Here is a 21,148-nt window from a genome sequence, read left to right on the forward strand (position 1 = left end):
ATTCACATCCCGTTGCAACGATGTATGTGCAAAACAGTCCTTGCACTTTTAGGTATTAAACCCGCAATCCACATATAAGTAAAATAACGATTCATTAGAAAAAAACATCAGCCGCAGGTCCCTTCCTTATCCTGACCTCTCGATCGCCGCCCTCCCTTCAAAAAATGCTCCCCCCCACACACACACCTCTCACCGACCTCCAGCGGAGCTCTTGCGCCCAACCTCCCAACCCTGTCCTCACGCCTCCCACCCCAACCTCCGACGCGCCCCTGCGCTATGCACTGCGTTCAAGCCCCTGTTCTGGCCGGTCTCCTCCATGAGCACCTCCCACCCCAACCTTCGCCGTGTCGCCTATCACGCCCCATCACCGGTGTCTTCCCTCGGCATGCAGGAGAGCGCCAACACACAGCGAAGGGAACATCTGAGGTTTCGATGGTGGGGGCGCGAGCTCGGTCGCGGTTGCGTTCATCCACCTCGCCAGCAGAGCAGCGCAAGGTCGGAGGCGTACCCCGTTTAGCATGGTTGTGGCTGATGTGTGCAACTTCTAGGAAGAGGTCATGGGGGAGTGGAGGCCGCGCCAGCGAGGCGTTCCCACCTACCACCCCGACCTTCGGCGCCGGCGGAACCCCTCCCGCCCCGACGTTCGGCGGCGCTGCGAAAATGGAGCCCAAACTACTGCTTCTCTCCTTCTCCTTCTCCTTTTTTCTCCGTTCTCCTCCCGAAACTTGCAGCAGAAGTTAAGTCGCGTCAGAAAGTCTCTGTTGTGTCCTGCTATAATATTTTATAGCACTCCTTCCTTTTCTGATGAGCACTAATATTTTGATGTTTAATCTTATTATAGATGTTTATTAAATTTGAATATAAAAACTGATGCACAGTGGCACATGCAGCTGGTTGTGCCTTTTTTTTGCCCGATGCAACGCACGGGCATTTGTACTAGTAATTCATAAAATACGTACTCCATGGAAGTCTACAAGGAGTAGTAATCTACACAGTGATGGGTCGACGTCTCATGAGCATGCACGCGATGTCCATGGAAGTCGGTCGCAGTACATGCGATAGGACGGTCAAGCAGTGTCACAAGGTGCTCGTAAAAGGCCCAATTTACGGCGGCGCCAGTGAGGGAAATTTAGCGAGGCCAGCGCTGGAACTTCAAAGTGCAGCCGTTGCGTAGAGGGAATTCCTCGTCGCACCTGTCACCGTCGCCTCTCTTTTGGTTGTACCCAGGGTAATCCTCTTTACGGAAGGCGACCATCTCAAACTTGAGAAGCGTGTTTTGAATCAGACAAACGATCAATCTTGGCGATGGTTACAGGGGGGTTTATATCTCCCTTGGAGAGACACGACGGTCCAGAGGAGGGATGCGTCGGTTCCAGGGAGACGGCGACGGTTCGAGAGAGAGAGAGCAACCGTGCGCTCGATGGACAAGGGGAGATTCCCTTAATTACAGATTATTTTTAATCTTAACACTCCCCCTAATCTACGCTTGACCATGTAGAATCATCTTCACAACTCTCTAGGAAGCTCTATCATCTCAAAGGATTCTTCTTCAAAAGTTCTTCATGAAATCCATGATGAGATCCTGAAACACACACTCACAAAGAAAGATAGTGTAATGTGATGTTGAACAAGAGTGTCTCAAGAAGAGACTCCCCCTGACGTTTGCAAGTCCCGAAGTCTTCTCATACCAATTCCATGAACATATTTTTGGAACGTTGAATTTGGTAGAGACTTGGTAAATAAATCAGCAAGGTTGTCGCATGATTTGACTTGTAGAATGTTTATTTCCCCGCTTTTCTGAAGATTATGGGGGAAAAACCATTTAGGAGAAATATGCTTGGTGATATCGCTCTTGATGTATCCTGTTTGCATCTGTGCAACACAGGCCGCATTATCTTCATAGATAATGGTAGGTGATTTTATCGAACCAATTCCACATGACTGTTGTATGTGGTTTATCATTCTGCGAAGCCATACACATTCGCATGTCGCTTCAAATAATGAAATTATTTCAGAATGATTGGTAGATGTTGCCACCAGAGTCTGCTTTGAAGACTTCCATGATATAGCAGTACCACCATGTAGGAACACAAAACCGGTTTGAGATCTGGCATTGTGGGGATCAGACAAATAACCGGCATCTGCATATCCAATCATACCAGAGTCCAGATTTCTCTGGAACTGGTAAAATAGGGCAAGATCCTTTGTGCCTTGGAGATATCGAAAGATATTCTTTACTCCAGACCAATGACGTTTAGTGGGAGCTGCGCTATGTCTAGCAAGTAGATTTACTGCAAATGCAATATCAGGTCTTGTGCAATTTGCAAGATACATAAGCGCTCCAATGGCACTGAGGTATGGAACTCCAGATCCCAACACCTCTTCTCCATCATCCCTCGGTCTGAACGGATCTTTCTCTACGTCTAGAGATCGAACCACCATAGGAGTTTTAGATGGATAGGATTTGTCCATATTGAATTTTTCCAATATTTTCTGGATATAGGCAGCTTGGTGTACCATGATACCTGAGGGAAGGTGCTCAAGTTGAATACCTAAGAAAAATTTGGTTTTACCCAAATCCTTCATCTCAAATTCCATCTTTAGGTGATTGCGTGCTTCATCAATGTCTGGTGTGCTGCCAATGATGTTGAGATCATCAACATACACGGAAATGATGCAAAATCCCGTCGAGGACTTCTTGATGAAAACACATGGGCAATCAGCACTATTGGAGTAACCTTTCTGAAGAAGGAACTCACTGAGTCGGTTGTACCACATCCGCCCCGACTGCCTTAAGCCATATAATGACTTATTCAGCTTTACACAATACATGTTGCGTTTTGCATTTTCATTCGGGACAGAGATTCCATCAGGAACCTTCATATATATGTCCGAATCTAGTGACCCGTAAAGATATGCGGTCACGACGTCCATCAACTGCATAGATAGACGATTTTGCACTGCCAAAGATATAAGATATCGGAAAGTGGTTGCACTCATTACTGGAGAGTATGTTTCAGTGAAATCAATGCCGGGTTTCTGCGTGAAACCTTGTGCTACGAGCCTTGCTTTGTATCTCACCACCTCATTGTTCTCATTCCGTTTCCGGAGAAAAACCCATTTGAATCCCACAGGGAAAACACTGGGAGGTGTCGGTATTGCTTCAGTGAATACCTTTCTTTTGTTAAGCGAGGCAATTTCTGCTTGGATTGCATCCTTCCATTTAGGCCAGTCGGAGCGCTTTTGGCACTCTACGATAGACCTTGGATCATGATCGGTGAGAAGGGTATCTGCAATCTTTTCAGCAAAATATATGTCGACAGTCGTAGTCTTACGGTCAAATGATTCTCCAGAATCAACATAGTTGATAGAAATTTCCTGCACCCCTAGTGACTCTTCGTGATTTCCCAATACGATTGAGTCTGGGTGTTCCGATGTCCCAGCTAGAGTGTGCAAGCCGGAGCTGGGTTGTGGAGGTTGCCCTTCCACTGGGTGTATACTACCCATCAGGTGTTTGTCAACGTTGAGCTGACTTGCATTTACCGTCTTTGAGGAATTTCTCCTCTCTCTCCTTTGCTGCTTGCGAGAAGCAGGATCTGGGCCAGAGGCCATACTACTCCCCCTCTTTTTGGGAACGGGGAGTTGAGTGGTTTTAGTTGGTACCTCCACTCTTTCAGGCACGTTTCTGGCTGGATTCAAGGATTTACTTACACCTTTTAGATCAGTAAATGAATCTGGCAGATTATTTGCAAGATGTTGCAAATTAATAATCTTCCGAACTTGAAGTTCGGTCTCTTGGGTACGTGGATCAGAGGATGAAATGGCATGAGCATTCCAATCAATTTCCGGGCATTCTTTCTGGTACTTGAAATCTCCCCCTAATGCCGGAAAATGTTCCTCGTTAAATATACAATCAGCGTGACGGGCTGTGAACAGATCCCCAGTCAGGGGTTCCAGGTACTTGATAATCGACGGTGATTTGTACCCCACATAGATCCCCAATTTCCTGTGTGGGCCCATAGATGTCCGCTGAGGTGGTGAGATCGGGATGTATGCAGCACATCCGAACTTACGCAGATGGGAAATACTTGGAGGATTTCCACGTATCAATTCCAGAGGGGAAGAACTGTGATATGCAGTTGGCCTCAATTGTATCAAGTCAGCAGCGTGTAAAACGGCATGACCCCAACAAGAGGTTGGCAAGTTGCAATTCGTCAACAAAGGTCTTGCAATGAGTTTAATGCTCTTAATCAATGCTTCAGCCAAACCATTTTGTGTATGGACATATGGAACAGAGTGCTGAACTTCAATCCCCAAAGCCATGCAATAATCATTGAAAGCATGTGAGGAGAATTCTGCAGCATTGTCCATTCGAATTGTCTTAATTCGATTTTCAGGATAATGGGCTTGCAACTTAATGGCTTGCCTCATTATCTTGGCAAATGCATGGTTCCGTGTGGATAGAAGACACACGTGTGACCATCGTGTAGATGCATCAATCAGAACCATGAAATACCTGAAAGGTCCAGATAATGGCTGAATGGGACCACAAATGTCTCCCTGAATACGTTCAAGGAACTGAAGTGGTTCAGCTTGTATTTTGAGATGCGAGGGCCTCAAAATTAGCTTTCCCATGGCACAAGATGTGCACACAAAATCAGAAGATTGAGGAAATTTTGACTCAAGCAAATTATGACCAATGGAATTGCTGGTAATTTTTCTCATCATCCCGATTCCGGGATGGCCTAGGCGATCATGCCAGGTTTGGAATGCATTAACATTCTGAAAAATTACTTTGTACGCAACATGTTCTACGAGTTTGATGTACGTATAGTACAAACCGGACGATAGAGAAGGAATTTTCTCATGTACTTTTTTGCCATATCCGTGATCTTTGGTAAAGAGTAGATACTCCTCTTTGTTGTCTTCATGGGTTTCAATGTGAAAACCATTTTTACGGATATCTCGATAACTGATCAGGGTACGTGAAGAATCGGGATACAGTAAAGCATCCTCAATTGTCACATGTGTACCACTTGGGAGGGTGAAAATGGCACGTCCAGTACCAACAATCACAGTATCACGTCCAGCGATAGTTAGAATATCTCCATTCGTCTTTTTCAGAGTTTGGAAGTATTTCATCTCCCTCAGTATGGACTTTGTGGCACCACTGTCCACAAGGCACAATTCCTCTTCCATCGGATTGTCCCCATAGAGAACTATATAAAACAAAGAATTTTCAATAAGAAAACCTCATGGTAATACATAGTATACAATCTTTATTATATCAAACATGCTGATACAATACAATATAAAGACAACAACAAACTTATGTTCTTATTACAATCATCACAAATGGACATAAATTAGTAGATCACTAGGAGATTGAGGGACTAGTCGAAGTCGCCAAACACGTTGTTTGCGGTGTACTCAATCAACGTGTTCTCCATTTCAGCAGGATCCTCAGGCAGATAAGGAATCATGGCGTTGCTCGGTCCAGGAGGGACATCGTGCGAATCACCGGCTCCTTGTGCGCTATGCGGATGAAGGTTGAAGTTGGCTTCAAACCTTTTCCCTTGAGGTGCTTTGCGTCCCTGAGATTGCTGGTACGGCATAACCAGATGCTTGGGCATTGTGCACTTTTCAGTAGAATGCGTGTAGCATCCACACTTGTTGCAAAGCTTAGATTTATCGAACCTGGGCTTTGAAGTGCCTTTTCCCTTGCCTGGGTTTCTGGATCTTCTGTTCCCATTTCGCTTTCGCTTATGCTCGAAATTGGATTGTTTACCTCGAAAGGTACCATTAAACTTTTGTCTATTCCCGATATTCATATGAACTTCAGGTAAAGGTTGTGCCCCAACTGGGCGCTGAGAGCCATTCTTAGCAAGTAGCTCATCATGCTTTTCAGCCTGAAGTAACATGTGAATAAGCTCTGAATAGACAGTGAAGTTACGAGCACGGTATTGTTGTTGGAGTATCCTATCTGAAGGGAGCATAGTAGACAAAGTCTTTTATATCTTTCCCCCCTCAGTAGGTTCCTTCTCACAAAAGCGCATTTTGGAATATATCTTATGAACAGCATGATTGTACTCACCGATGGATTTGAAATCCTGGAGACGGAGATGAGTCCAATCATGGAGTGCTTCTGGCAGGACTACTGCCTTCTGCTGTTCATACCTCGTTTTGAGGGCCAGAAACAGAGTACTAGGAGATTCCTCCTGTAAATACTCAGACTTGAGATCTGGATGAATATGATGCCTTATGATGAATAAAGCAGCATAGTTCTGCTGTTCTGTCAGCGGCGTGGCTCCAGTCGGAAGAGGAGTCTCAGGGGGCTGGATTGCACGCGCAATCCCACGGGACGCAAGACTGATCTTGATGTCCATAGCCCATGTAGGATAGTTGTGGCCATTGAGGGCAAGCTCCTCAAACTCTTTGGTAGTCATCTTTGCCTACATGAGGAACCAGAGATAATTAATTTACAGGTTGTAAATTAAAAACCATCATGGTTCTGTAATAAGAACGCAAAAAATTGATGCTCAAGTGAAAAGACTTGAAAAAATATCTCAACCTCAATTGTGTAAACATAACACATTGAAGATCACTTAGATCTCACAGTAATGGGCTACATTGCCATTACCTTGTGTATGCTACAATTCATAAATAAGGAGGGAGAAAAATTCAAAAATTTGCAAGTTTGGTATGCGAGAGAAGATGATCTCGATCGCAAAGACATGTTCAAGAGAACTTGATATGTGGTAAACACATGGAACATGTCATTTTTCCCGAATGAAATCCGGTACTTTATTTATATGCAATCCATTACATAATATAAACACACCTACTAATAATTACACAAGTCCTAACATAGAATAAATCTAAAACAGGACTATAGTGTAAGTAGTAGTTAATCTAAGTACTAAACAGTACTAAAAATAGTCTAAAACTGTACTAATACAATAATTAGTACTAATATTAATCAAACAGAGAGAGAAAAAATCAATCAAGGGAGCAGGCCGGTCGCCTGGGCCTGGGCTGCAACAGCCAGCCGAAGCCGGCCCACAGCCATCCCACCGCATCAGAGAGGAGGCGAGGGGATGAGGCGGTTGTGGATAAGGGTCAAGCCCTGACCTGAACCACCATTCTATCCCCTTCACCACTCGATCCCCTCCACCGCGCGGGGAGCTGCAGCCACCGCCGATGTGAGCAAGCGCCGGCGCCTCCCCTTGCATCTCCGATGGTCACCGGCGCAGCCCTGTCGAGCACTCCTCGTCCGAAGAAGAGGCGACGACGGGTTGATGGCGAGCCCCTTCTGGCGCAGCGCTGGAGAGGCCGAGGGTCGCCGGAGCCCACGAGCCGGTGCGGCGGCCGGGACGGCAGTCGATGGCGGCGACGGTGCGTCCGAAGAGTCGGCCAAAGCGCCTCTCCACGCGGCTGCTCAAGCCCGCGGTGGTTACCAGTGGTGGCGTTCGGTGGCGTCGGCGCCCTCCATCCCGACCCCGAGGCGGACGACCCCGGAGGCGCCGGTCGGCGCGGAGACGAAGGCGAGCGCCTCCTCCTCGTTCACCACCGAGCACATCGGCACTGGGGCATAGCCAGGCGGGCCTCGGCTCGAGCCAGCAACCATGGCGTCAGGTGTCGGCGTCGATGGCGGGATCCAAGCAGCCGGCGGAGGAGGGGGTGGAGGCGGAGAACCAGGGGGTGGTGCAGGCGCGGCTGCATCCCTGTGCACCATGGAGGCGCTCGGGCCTGCCAGAAGCCAGGGGTCGAACCCCATGGGCGCCTGGCCACGGACGCAAGGAGCATGTGACGCCCCCGATTTAATCGTACACTAATCATACACGCAAACGTGTACGATCAAGATCAGGGACTCACGGGAAGATATCACAACACAACTCTACAAATAAAATAAGTCATACAAGCATCATATTACAAGCCAGGGGCCTCGATGGCTCGAATACAAGAGCTCGATCATAGACGAGTCAGCGGAAGCAACAATATCTGAGTACAGACATAAGTTAAACAAGTTTGCCTTAAGAAGGCTAGCACAAACTGGGATACAGATCGAAAGAGGCGCATGCCTCCTGCCTGGGATCCTCCTAAACTACTCCTGGTCGTCATCAGCGGGTAGCACGTAGTAGTAGGCACCTCCGGTGTAGTAGGAGTCGTCATCGACGGTGGCATCTGGCTCCTGGACTCCAGCATCTGGTTGCGACAACCAGGTAGAAGGGAAAGGGGAAAAGAGGGAGAAAAGCAACCGTGAGTACTCATCCAAAGTACTCGCAAGCAAGGAGCTACGCTACATATGCATGGGTATATGTGTAAAGGCCATATCGGTGGACTGAACTGCAGAATGCCAGAATAAGAGGGGGATAGCTAGTCTTATCGAAGACTACGCTTCTGGCAGCCTCCGTCTTGCAGCATATAGAAGAGAGTAGACTGAAGACCTCCAAGTAGCATCGTATAGCATAATCCTAACCGATGATCCTCCCCTCGTCGCCCTGTGAGAGAGCGATCACCGGTTGTATCTGGCACTTGGAAGGGTGTGTTTTATTAAGTATCCGGTTCTAGTTGTCATAAGGTCAAGGTACAACTCCAAGTCATCCTGTTACCGAAGATCAAGGCTATTCGAATAGATTAACTTCCCTGCAGGGGTGCACCACATACCCCAACACGCTCGATCCCATTTGGCCGGACACACTTTCCTGGGTCATGCCCGTCCTCGGAAGATCAACACGTCGCAGCCCCACCTAGACCAACAGAGAGGTCAGCACGCCGGTCTAAACCTAAGCGCCCAGGGGTCTGGGCCCATCGCCCTTAGCACACCTGCACGTTGCGAACGCGGCCGAAAGCAGACCTAGCCTAGTGGCCTTCCAGTCCAATCCGGTGCGCGCCACTCAGTCGCTGACGTCACGAAGGCTTCGGCTGATACCACGACGTCGGGATACCCATAACTACTCCCGCGTAGATGGTTAGTGCGTATAGACCAAATGGCCAGACTCAGTTCAAATACCCAGATCTCGTTAAGCGTGTTAAGTATCCGCGAACGCCGACCAGGGCCAGGCCCACCTCTCTCCTAGGTGGTCGGAACCTGCCCTGCCGCTCCGCCTCAAAACTCCACTCGCGGGTGCTCCTCAAGCCGACCCGTCTTTAGTCACCACATGTATCATGTATAAAGTATATAGTATATACCCGTGATCAACTCCCGAGTGATCACGGCCCGATAGTATAGCATGGCAGACGGACAAGGATGTAGGGCCACTGATGATAAACTAGCATCCTATACTAAGCATTAGGATTGCAGGTAAAAGTAACAGCAGTAGTAGCAAGGACAGGCTATGCATCAGTATAGGATTAACGGGAAGCAGTAACATGCTACACTACTCTAATGCAAGCAGTATAAAGAAGAGTAGGCGATATCTGGTGATCAAAGGGGGGGCTTGCCTGGTTGCTCTGGCAAGAGAGAGGGATCGTCAACTCCGTAGTCGTACTGGGTAGCAGCGGCGTCGGTCCCGGTGTCTAGCGAGAGAAGAGGGGGGAGAAACAATAAATATTTAAGCAAACAGATGCATAGCGATGCATGACATGACAAGTATCGGTGCTAGGGGTGCCCTATCGCGGTATGAGGTGGTACCGGTGAAGGGGGGAAAACATCCGGGAAAGTATCCCCGGTGTTTCGCGTTTTCGGACAGATGAAACAGAGGGGGAAAGTTGCGTGTTCGCTATGCTAGGGATACGTGGCGGATAAACGGGCTGCGTATTCAAATTCGTCTCGTCGTTCTGAGCAACTTTCATGTATAAAGTATTTTCATCTAACTTACGGATTATTTTATATAATTTTTCAAAGTTTTAATGATATTCTGAAATTATTATTAATTCGAAATTAATTGAATAAATGCTATGTGCAACCAGCACAGGGTACACAAAAGTGTACCCAGGGGATGACACGTGGGCCAAGGGGGACCTAGTTGACCAGTCAAGGTTTGACTGGTCAACAGGCGGTAGGGCCCCCTGTCATTGACTCACTAGTAAACTAACAATTTTAGTTAGACTAATTAAGCAGTTAGCAGGTTAATTAACATGATTAATTAGGTTAATTAATCCTTTAATTAATTAATTTAATAATTTTATTTATTATTTATTTTAATTCCTTTTCTCTCTTTTTTTTTGTTCTCAGGGTGGGCCCCGTTCGGTCAGTGGCCTAGGGCCATAGCGGGCGTGCGGTTGCCCGCGATGCAGTTACGGGCGCCCCGTGCGGGGTCGAGCCCGTCCGGGGGGGGGGAGGCAACCAGGACACGGCGGGGTGTCGCCGGCGAGCGGTGGGGTGCCGGGGTTGGCCGCCGGCGCGGCGGTGGCCTGCGGGGCTAGAGGCGGAGGCGGGGCACGGGACGAGCAGAGGCGGCGCGGTTCAGGTGACGGCGCGGGCAAGCCGATGAAGAAGTAGGGGAGGCGCGCGTCGGGGCGAGCAGCGGCGCGGGAGCAGCGCAGGCACGGCCCGGCACGGTTGGCGAGGGAGACCGCAGCCGGGGCGAGGCGAGCGTGGCGGGGCACGCAGCGGTGAGCGGGGCGATGCGGAGTGGTGCAGGCGTGCGCGGGCGCGTGCGTGCGTGAGCGGCGGACGAGGCCATGGCCAATGCGGCGACGGCGAAAACGGCGAGGGTGGGCGCGCGCGGAGGACGGGGGCCGGCTGGTGGGCGCAACGCGCGGGCGTGAGGGGAGAGGGCGCGACCACGGCAGAGATAGGAGGGAGGGGGGCTCACAGAGGAGGAGTAGGGCACGGGCAGCGTGGGTCGAGGGGGGTGACGGGGACGACGTCGGCGGAGCGGGTGCAGGCCGGTGGGGAAGGGCGCCGGCGAGGTCCGGGCGGCGTGGTCCGGACGAGGTCCACCTGCGACGCGGCGACGGGGAAGCCGGCTGCCGTCAGGGGGGAAGAGGCGAGGTCGGGGGGTCGCACTGGGGCGGCGGGCTCGGGTGCCCCCGATCTAAATCGGGGGGGCGAGGAGCGAGGGGAGTGGGGAGGTTGGTCCCCGATCCAGATCGGATCGGGAGAGGGAGTGGCGACGTGGGGTGACGGGGGTGGTTTGGGTTTCGGGGGTAATGGATAAGGGGAGGGGGGTGGCCGGCCGGCTAGGCCTGGTGGGTGAATTGGGCCGGCCCGTTGAGTCTGTAGGCCCGGGGGGGGGGGGTCTTTCTCCCTTTGCTTGTTTTTCTTTTTTTGCTTGTTTCTTTCTTTTATTTATTTTTTTCTTTTCTGTTTTAGTTAGTTTAGGTCATTTAGGTATTTTATAAAAATGTGTTTGCTGCACTATAATTACTTATGTCATTTTTGGCACAGCCCGAACATTTTAGTTTAATATTTTGAAAAAAATTTGTCGTTTGACTTATTTAGGATTTAAATTTGAAACGGTTTCGAATTAACATTAGATTAACTACAGTGACAGAGGTGATGTGTCACCATTAACGTGAGATTACTGTAGCATGATTATCCGGGCGTCACAATTCTCCTCCACTACAAGAAATCTCGTCCCGAGATTTAGGAGCAGTTGTAAGGTGGAAGGGATATGGTCACGAAATTCTAACGATTCTTCTCGGTCCTAGTTGCTCTGCTCGAAGAGGTCGGTCCATTACATTGATGTCTTCATTTCCCTGCTTCAGGTCATCATCATGGAGTTGTCGTCCTTCCTTCAGGATCTTCACCATATTTACGAAATGGTAAGAAGGGAAAACTCTATAAGGACGGATTCTAACAAGATCGAGCATCAGACGGTTAACTCGGTGGAAGAAGCATAAGTATCTCCCGAATTGGAACTTAAGAAGATATCGAGAGAAATGTAAGAAGGTACCATGAGAATTTTCAAACGGATAGGCAAGCGTTCGATGCCTAATCAGAAGGTGAAAGGGGTTTAGAGCAATGTGAACAAGTATTGCGTATGATACCAGAATATATCACTAGGACGGTGGCCCGTGAATTACATACGAGGCCACACACGAGGAATAACTTTAGGAACAGGGGGTGTACAGGAGAGTCGGTTTCGATTCTGTGGAACTGTGGGTTATGGGCCCACCATGTGGTTAAAAGTAGGAAGGTCGGCGACATCCTGCACGATCTTGTAAGCAAGGCATGTCAGAGGATAGTCTGTCGGTCATGTCGGCAACACATCAGTACCAAGGGCGGGGGACGAAGAGAACCATCTTCCTGCTCGTTGAACGAGGCGGACCAGTAGGCAAGATTCTCGTCCATCGGTGGTTACCGAAATGTCATCAACAAAAGTAACAGGGTCTTTCTAACAGAGTGGTACAATTGCTTATACCATATAGATCATAAGCAGGTTTAAACAAACCAATGTAAAGGAAAAATGATTATCAGGTTTAAACAGAACAATGGAAAGGAAAATGTGTTTAAACACATATTTCAAGGGCATATTCTTCCCAAGGACAAGCAGAACATATTATCCATGACAGGATATAATGTAGAAAATTCTTTAGGTAAGGGGAGAAAAATTTCATGACATTACCCATACAACGGTGTTTGGATAATGGACAAAGAAAATTTAGCATTGTGCTTCAAATGCTCCTATTGTAAAATCGGAGTACTACAGACATGCTTCGAGATAGCATTGACATGGTCTCCAGGCAAAGGTCATACTTTGGATACCCAAAGGATCCATCAGGACAGCTCATAGAATAAGTCTTCCAATTTCCTCATGGCAGAATGGCTAATCTTGCTAAAATGGAAACTACAACAATAGGTCCTCCGGCCAGGTGTGCTAGGCACGACATCACCTTACAGGGTCATATAAAGACCAATGTTATACTCTTGGAAATTTGTTCTAACCATCATATCTGACCGAGATTCAGATCTGATCGGTGTTAGGAAACCTCAGACTCAAGATGCCTGAGAAGAAAAGGTGCAAGACAAATTGACGAGACGACATTGTAAGATTCTCGGGAATTGAACTGTGGAAGCAAGTTCCGAATCATGAGTTCATTATTAAATCAAGGATAGAATGAGGAGGTGGCTGATGGAATCAGCGACAATTCATCAAGATTAACAAAAGATGGATTTCCACAATTAAGTGAACAAGGAGATAACATTTGTCAGATCAAATGATATAAGGAAGTATGCTCACGGAAAACATACACAATTAAACATTGGTTGAAAGGTGCGCCCAAAATATGGGTTGGGTTGCACGACCAATGTCAGAATGGTGATTCAATAATCAATAGTCTAAGAACGAACGGCCGACCATTAACTTCAAGGCAATAGGGTTGCTAGAAGTGCAGAATCCAATCAACACCGTTCACTTGTTGGTACCCAGGTTGGAATCAACGCGAGGACCAAGAAAGAATGGTGATGATGAGAAGTATCACTATACCAAGAATTCTTAAGAGGTGGTGAAATTATCACAACATTCTTGACATAAAAGATGGTAATACTCCAAGGTAAAGGAGAACAAATGCTGGATAGCAAGGATCTCAAGGTATAACACAAAACACGAACAAGTTTGTGTTGAACGGAAGGCAATCGAGGGGTCGATGATAACACAAATCATCGAGGGCAACGATGGTATTTCTCATCAGGAATTCAATTGATATCCTTGAGGAGCTCGAAATGTTGATGATGATCATGACAATTTCTGTCGAGAGGTTTCATGGAGATGTAATCGGTCGGCGATGACATCAAGTCAAACGAATGATGAAGCGAAAGGTTATTGGAACCATGGGTACGACACAAACTTGAAATCAAGTTTCTTGTTTGAGGTGAAACAATAAGACAAGGAAGATCGATGTAATCTTAGCTCATCATCGAAAGTGGTGCTCCGAGATTAAGGACCAGGTAGCACAGTTAAAATTTAGCACGATAATGATAAAGTTGATCAGGCTAGGAATGACTTGAAGGATTATTAAACTCGTAAGCAACAAGAATTACTTAGAGTTATTGAATCAGAGTGCGGAATCGATTCACTTATCGGTGTTCTCGAGTGACTAATATCTTAGAACCTGGGGGAATCCGAGATCGGTGAGAAACAATACTAGATGAAGTCTCGCAGGAAGCAACACAGTACTCGAGATACCAGAGGTTAATACTCAAGGAAGATCAAAAATAGAGGCTGCAGAGATGTATCGATCAACAAAAGACAAGTGCTTTAACTTGTCTGAGAAATGGAATCAAGGAGAAAATGTGGTCGGGATCATGATTGCAAATGATCAATACATAGGTACCAGATGATGTCATATCAAGGAAATAGTTAATATTGCAAGAAGCTTCTATGATAGGATCTACATCGTGTCCATGGGCATGAACACAAAGTTCAAGGTCGACTCCCACTTCTTTAATGCATAACCTTTCATTTACTTCTCGTCTTCAACAAAGTTGTGGTGTTGACAATTTTATCCGTCATAACACCAGTAGAGTATGACCCATAGTACGTTCCGGGTTCACACAGATTAGAAAAAAAAACATATGTTCAACCCGTCAGGGTATCGTGGAAACATATACCACAAGCTTCAATAGTAAATACCACAAGCTTGAAAGCAGAGCATGGTTGGTCAATCAGAGGATAGGATTTACCAATGGAGAAAGAACTTCCAAAGGGATTGAATATGAAGGACGCTATCGGATAAAATCCAACAAAGGATCCGGTGGTCCTCAAAGGATCTGATGTGAGCATCGGTACTCAACCAGAATAGGAAAGAATGCAAATGCAACAGGTTGTGGAATCATCTGAATAATTCGAAGCTTAAATGCAAAGGTATTATGATTCCAAATCGAAGGATCAGAAGCAGATGCATCTGATCAAGGATGGATAAGTTGAATAGACTTAGGGGCACAATCGACGGCAATTTGATTGGTCGAGAACTAGCTCCTATTCAAAATGACGTCTGAGCCGGATGGTTGAATTCTAGGATCTGATTGAGAATTGCGAGCATTCGCAACAAATTGAATCAACGGACTCAAAATGATAATGACAAGAGATGCCAATAAGATTACGAGACTTATGGGATTAACCATAATGCAAGCAAGCAAGAATTTCAAGGGCAAGAGGATGCTCAAGAATTTTGGAAGATCGAATGGTATTTCGAAGTCTTTTGCGAAACACATGAACAACTGGGAATGAGCGGATACTCGATAAGTGCGAGGAATTATCCGTAGGGGTATTCAGGTGACAAGGAATAGCAAGGCGGTAAGCTCAAGGAGTATCGAAACAACGACGAGTATTTCGGGGTATCTTATAATAACAAGATCAACTATGGATGAATGTAAGAATAACAACTGCAAGTAGTTATCCATAAGGGTTGACGGTGGAAGGGGAATTGCAAACGCGATGAACACAAGTTCTCGGGTTAACAGCGGAGAGTATCTTCAGGGTCTTCACGTGCAGCAGACGATCATCAGTAATAAGGGGCTCTCCGGGTGAAAGTGATAACGAGATCCTAATGTTAGATTTAGAAAAATTCATTTAACCCGAATAGAAAAGAGTTCAGAATCCCGGAGTAAAGATCGAGGAGTAAAAGATTCTAATACCACCCAAATGGCGACGTGGGCCCGTAAGGCACACAGCCAAGTTAGTAAAAGTTTTTGTAATGTCTAGACTCAACTTCGGCCAAGGAGTGTGGAAAGGGGGTTCCTACAGGCAGTTGGCTCTGATACCAACTTGTGACGCCCCCGATTTAATCGTACACTAATCATACACGCAAACGTGTACGATCAAGATCAGGGACTCACGGGAAGATATCACAACACAACTCTACAAATAAAATAAGTCATACAAGCATCATATTACAAGCCAGGGGCCTCGAGGGCTCGAATACAAGAGCTCGATCATAGACGAGTCAGCGGAAGCAACAATATCTGAGTACAGACATAAGTTAAACAAGTTTGCCTTAAGAAGGCTAGCACAAACTGGGATACAGATCGAAAGAGGCGCAGGCCTCCTGCCTGGGATCCTCCTAAACTACTCCTGGTCGTCATCAGCGGGTAGCACGTAGTAGTAGGCACCTCCGGTGTAGTAGGAGTCGTCATCGACGGTGGCATCTGGCTCCTGGACTCCAGCATCTGGTTGCGACAACCAGGTAGAAGGGAAAGGGGAAAAGAGGGAGAAAAGCAACCGTGAGTACTCATCCAAAGTACTCGCAAGCAAGGAGCTACGCTACATATGCATGGGTATATGTGTAAAGGCCATATCGGTGGACTGAACTGCAGAATGCCAGAATAAGAGGGGGATAGCTAGTCTTATCGAAGACTACGCTTCTGGCAGCCTCCGTCTTGCAGCATATAGAAGAGAGTAGACTGAAGACCTCCAAGTAGCATCGTATAGCATAATCCTAACCGATGATCCTCCCCTCGTCGCCCTGTGAGAGAGCGATCACCGGTTGTATCTGGCACTTGGAAGGGTGTGTTTTATTAAGTATCCGGTTCTAGTTGTCATAAGGTCAAGGTACAACTCCAAGTCGTCCTGTTACCGAAGATCACGGCTATTCGAATAGATTAACTTCCCTGCAGGGGTGCACCACATAACCCAACACGCTCGATCCCATTTGGCCGGACACACTTTCCTGGGTCATGCCCGGCCTCGGAAGATCAACACATCGCAGCCCCACCTAGACCAACAGAGAGGTCAGCACGCCGGTCTAAACCTAAGCGCCCAGGGGTCTGGGCCCATCGCCCTTAGCACACCTGCACGTTGCGTGGGCGGCCGGAAGCAGACCTAGCCTAGTGGCCTTCCAGTCCAATCCGGTGCGCGCCACTCAGTCGCTGACGTCACGAAGGCTTCGGCTGATACCACGACGTCGAGTGCCCATAACTGTCCCCGCGTAGATGGTTAGTGCGTATAGGCCAGTAGCCAGACTCAAATCAAATACCCAGATCTCGTTAAGCGTGTTAAGTATCCGCGAACGCCGACCAGGGCCAGGCCCACCTCTCTCCTAGGTGGTCGGAACCTGCCCTGCCCACTCCGCCTCAAAACTCCACTCGCGGGTGCTCCTCAAGCCGACCCGTCTTTAGTCACCACATGTATCATGTATAAAGTATATAGTATATACCCGTGATCAACTCCCGAGTGATCACGGCCCGATAGTATAGCATGGCAGACGGACAAGGATGTAGGGCCACTGATGATAAACTAGCATCCTATACTAAGCATTAGGATTGCAGGTAAAGGTAACAACAGTAGTAGCAAGGACAGGCTATGCATCAGTATAGGATTAACGGGAAGCAGTAACATGCTACACTACTCTAATGCAAGCAGTATAGAGAAGAGTAGGCGATATCTGGTGATCAAAGGGGGGGCTTGCCTGGTTGCTCTGGCAAGAGAGAGGGATCGTCAACTCCGTAGTCGTACTGGGTAGCAGCGGCGTCGGTCCCGGTGTCTAGCGAGAGAAGAGGGGGGAGAAAGAAACAATAAATATTTAAGCAAACAGATGCATAGCGATGCATGACTTGACAAGTATCGGTGCTAGGGGTGCCCTATCGCGGTATGAGGTGGTACCGGTGAAGGGGGGAAAACATCCGGGAAAGTATCCCCGGTGTTTCGCGTTTTCGGACAGATGAAACAGAGGGGGAAAGTTGCGTGTCGCTATGCTAGGGATGCGTGGCGGATAAACGGGCTGCGTATTCAAATTCGTCTCGTCGTTCTGAGCAACTTTCATGTACAAAGTATTTTCCATCTGAGCTACGGGTTTATTTTCTATTAATTTTAAAAGATTTAAATCATTTTTAGGATATTATTTAATTCGAATAATTGATAAATGCTATGTGCAACCAGCACAGAGTACACAAAAGTTGTACCAGGTGGATGACATGGGCAAGGCTGTGGGACCTAGTTGCAGTCAGTTTGACTGTCAACCGTTAGGGCCCCGTCATTGACTCACTAGTAAACTAACAATTTTAGGTTGACTAATTAAGCAGTTAGCAGGTTAATTAACATGATTAATTAGGTTAATTAATCCTTTAATTAATTAATTTAATAATTTTATTTATTATTTATTTTAATTCCTTTTCTCTTTTTTTTGTTCTCAGGGTGGGCCCCGTTCGGTCAGTGGCCTAGGGCCATAGCGGGCGTGGGTTGCCCGCGATGCGGTTACGGGCGCCCCGTGCGGGGTCGAGCCCGTCCGGGGGGGGGGCGAGGCAGCCAGGACACGGCGGGGTGTCGCCGGCGAGCGGTGGGGTGCCGGGGTTGGCCGCCGGCGCGGCGGTGGCCTGCGGGGCCAGAGGCGGAGGCGGGGCACGGGACGAGCAGAGGCGGCGCGGTTCAGGTGACGGCGCGGGCAAGCCGATGAAGAAGTAGGGGAGGCGCGCGCCGGGGCGAGCAGCGGCGCGGGAGCAGCGCAGGCACGGCCCGGCACGGTTGGCGAGGGAGACCGCAGCCGGGGCGAGGCGAGCGTGGCCGGGCACGCAGCGGTGAGCGGGGCGATGCTGAGTGGTGCAGGCGTGCGCGGGCGCGTGCGTGAGCGGCGGACGAGGCCATGGCCAATGCGGCGACGGCGAAAACGGCGAGGGTGGGCGCGCGCGGAGGACGGGGGCCGGCTGGTGGGCGCAACGCGCGGGCGTGAGGGGAGAGGGCGCGACCACGGCAGAGATAGGAGGGAGGGGGGCTCACAGAGGAGGAGTAGGGCACGGGCAGCGAGGGTCGAGGGGGGTGACGGGGACGACGTCGGCGGAGCGGGTGTAGGCCGGTGGGGAAGGGCGCCGGCGAGGTCCGGGCGGCGTGGTCCGGACGAGGTCCACCTGCGACGCGGCGACGGGGAAGCCGGCTGCCGTCAGGGGGGAAGAGGCGAGGTCGGGGGGGTCGCGCTGGGGCGGCGGGCTCGGGTGCCCCCGATCCAAATCGGGGGGGCGAGGAGCGAGGGGAGTGGGGAGGTTGGTCCCCGATCCAGATCGGATCGGGAGAGGGAGTGGCGACGTGGGGCGACGGGGGTGGTTAGGGTTTCGGGGGTAATGGATAAGGGGAGGGGGGTGGCCGGCCGGCTAGGCCTGGTGGGTGAATTGGGCCGGCCCGTTGGGTCTGTAGGCCCGGGGGGGGTCTTTCTCCCTTTGCTTGTTTTTCTTTTTTTGCTTGTTTCTTTCTTTTATTTATTTTTTTTCTTTTCTGTTTTAGTTAGTTTAGGTCATTTAGGTATTTTATAAAAATGTGTTTGATGCACTATAATTACCTATGTCATTTTTGGCATAGCCCGAACATTTTAGTTTAATATTTTGAAAAAAAAATTGTCGTTTGACTTATTTAGGATTTAAATTTGAAACGGTTTCGAATTAACATTAGATTAACTACAGTGACAGAGGTGATGTGTCACCATTAACGTGAGATTACTGTAGCATGATTATTCGGGCGTCACAGAGCACCGCCGTGGGCGTGTCCAGGGGCGAAGGGAGCACCGCCGGGGGCGCGTCCAGTGGCGTCGTGGCGGCCTGAAGCACCACGTCCAGCTGCGCGGTGGCGGCCGAACTGGCGGATGGCATGCATCCGACGACAGTAGCGACGGAAACCACCCACACCATGATGGCGACGACGGTAGCGGCGACCATCCTCGCGGATTAGGCGAAGGAAGAAAAGGGTGAGGTCTGTCATCTCACCGTCGGCGAACCTCTCTTCCTCTGTTGTTTCGCTCGTTGGTAGTTCTAGCATGCTGATAACGTGTTTTGAATCAGACAAACGATCAATCTTGGCGATGGTTACAGGGGGGGTTTATATCTCCCTTGAAGAGACACGACGGTCCAGAGGAGGGATGCGTCGGTTCCAGGGAGACGGTGACGGTTCGAGAGAGAGAGAGCAACCGTGCGCTCGATGGACAAGGGGAGATTTCCCTAATTACAGATTATTTTTAATCTTAACAAAGCGAAAACTCAAGGGCGAGACCCTCGATTTCCCATCTGTCGTATGGCTGCCCCATCTTGTGGCTGACGTGTATCTCGCCCAGGGGACGGAAGAACCTTTGCACCAGCAGCCGATGGGCGCTGCAACGACACAGGAGAATGTCAGCTATACGAAGTGTCCAGACAAATAATGGGAAAGAAATAGACAAGTGAAGAAGATGGCCATATTATTATGTATCGAGAGAGTGAGCATGCCTACTTGATCATATGCACCTGATTCTCCTTCCCTATGAACCCGGCGTGAGGAAAATTGAAGACTATTCGGTCGAACCGTCTAGACATGAGATCGGTGCGTTTCTTCATCTTCTTCACACTGACACCATGTAGCACCGTGGCGCCCAGTCTCTTCAGCTCCGCTACGTTTGATTCCGCTTTGATGTACATGCTGATCAGATGAACTGTACCGTCCCCAAGATGATTGCCAAACGGCCGAGAAAATAGATAAGTATACAACGATCAAGTCACAACTCACAAATTAAGGCACGCAAGTAATCATCGATCATTATCACCCTTTTATGCAGGAGAAAGCGGAAAGTGTGTCGAACCGTAGGAGTCGAAGGACGTGGCGACGAGTTTCTCCCCGGAGCCAAAGGCGGTGGCGAGCGCCAGCGAGAAGGAGAGGTCGCCGTCGCCGACGACCAGGATGCTCTGCGCCGACGAGTAGTGCCCCAGCCGCTTGACCGCCTTCTCATCCTCCCTCGCCTCCACGGGGATCGTCACCAGCTTCACCATCGGCACCGCCGTCTCACTTCCCAAGAGAAAACGAGGCCAGAGCTACGTGCAGTGTGTGTGGCGAAGCGTCTGGACTGGCGTCCAGTTGGATTGGACCGAACGGTCCCGGCGAGGGGCTAGGCTTTTTTGAATTAGATGGCGGGGAGACGAATGGCTAGCAGCATCCTGCATGGGGCGCCTTGGCCCTTGGGGTTCTGATCATCCACTACGTGCGATCTCTTGTGGTGGGTTCTCCAAGTCCGCGATCATGCTGGGAATCTGAAACGCGACGGGATATATACATGCATGCATCAATGTTTTATTTAGGGTGAACTGTTTTGAAATGCTAATTTGGCAGAAGTTTGTCACATTGATGCGTGCTTTCAACAGAACCATTAATCAATTATCATTAACGGAATGGAATGCAACGTTTGCTTCCTAACAAAATTGAACAGTTTGGAGTGTTCGGTAGGCAGGTTACTAGAGATGAGATGTTCTTCGAATATTTGATGGCCACAAGTTTATTTCTGCTGTGACTGGGAGTAAGAGTGATTCACTAGCTTT

At 48.8% G+C, this 21,148-nt stretch overlaps 1 protein-coding gene across 1 annotated transcript; it reads right to left on the reverse strand.

Moving 5' to 3' along the window:
* Positions 1–1,129: 1,129 nt before the first annotated feature.
* Positions 1,130–20,605, reverse strand: LOC125507123 (heavy metal-associated isoprenylated plant protein 41-like). Its single transcript, XM_048671810.1, has 5 exons — positions 20,419–20,605; positions 20,073–20,271; positions 19,833–19,954; positions 15,814–15,818; positions 1,130–1,261 (listed from the first exon to the last, which is right to left on the reverse strand). Exons 1-5 carry the CDS (start codon positions 20,603–20,605, stop codon positions 1,130–1,132), a joined length of 645 nt encoding a protein of 214 aa, XP_048527767.1.
* Between the last annotated feature and the right edge of the window lie 543 nt (positions 20,606–21,148).

The sequence above is a fragment of the Triticum urartu genome, chromosome 5 (assembly GCF_003073215.2).
Source record: "Triticum urartu cultivar G1812 chromosome 5, Tu2.1, whole genome shotgun sequence".
In the NCBI taxonomy this organism is placed as follows: domain Eukaryota; kingdom Viridiplantae; phylum Streptophyta; class Magnoliopsida; order Poales; family Poaceae; genus Triticum; species Triticum urartu.

Bases quoted from the DNA above. Each gene is read 5' to 3' on its own strand.
- LOC125507123 (XM_048671810.1), bottom strand. From the start codon at position 20,605: ATGGTGAAGCTGGTGACGATCCCCGTGGAGGCGAGGGAGGATGAGAAG. The intron at 20,272-20,418 runs GTTCGACACACT...GGGACGGTACAG, and splicing joins CACGTCCTTCGACTCCTACG to TTCATCTGATCAGCATGTAC. The intron at 19,955-20,072 runs GTAGGCATGCTC...GTGTCGTTGCAG, and splicing joins AATCAGGTGCATATGATCAA to CGCCCATCGGCTGCTGGTGC.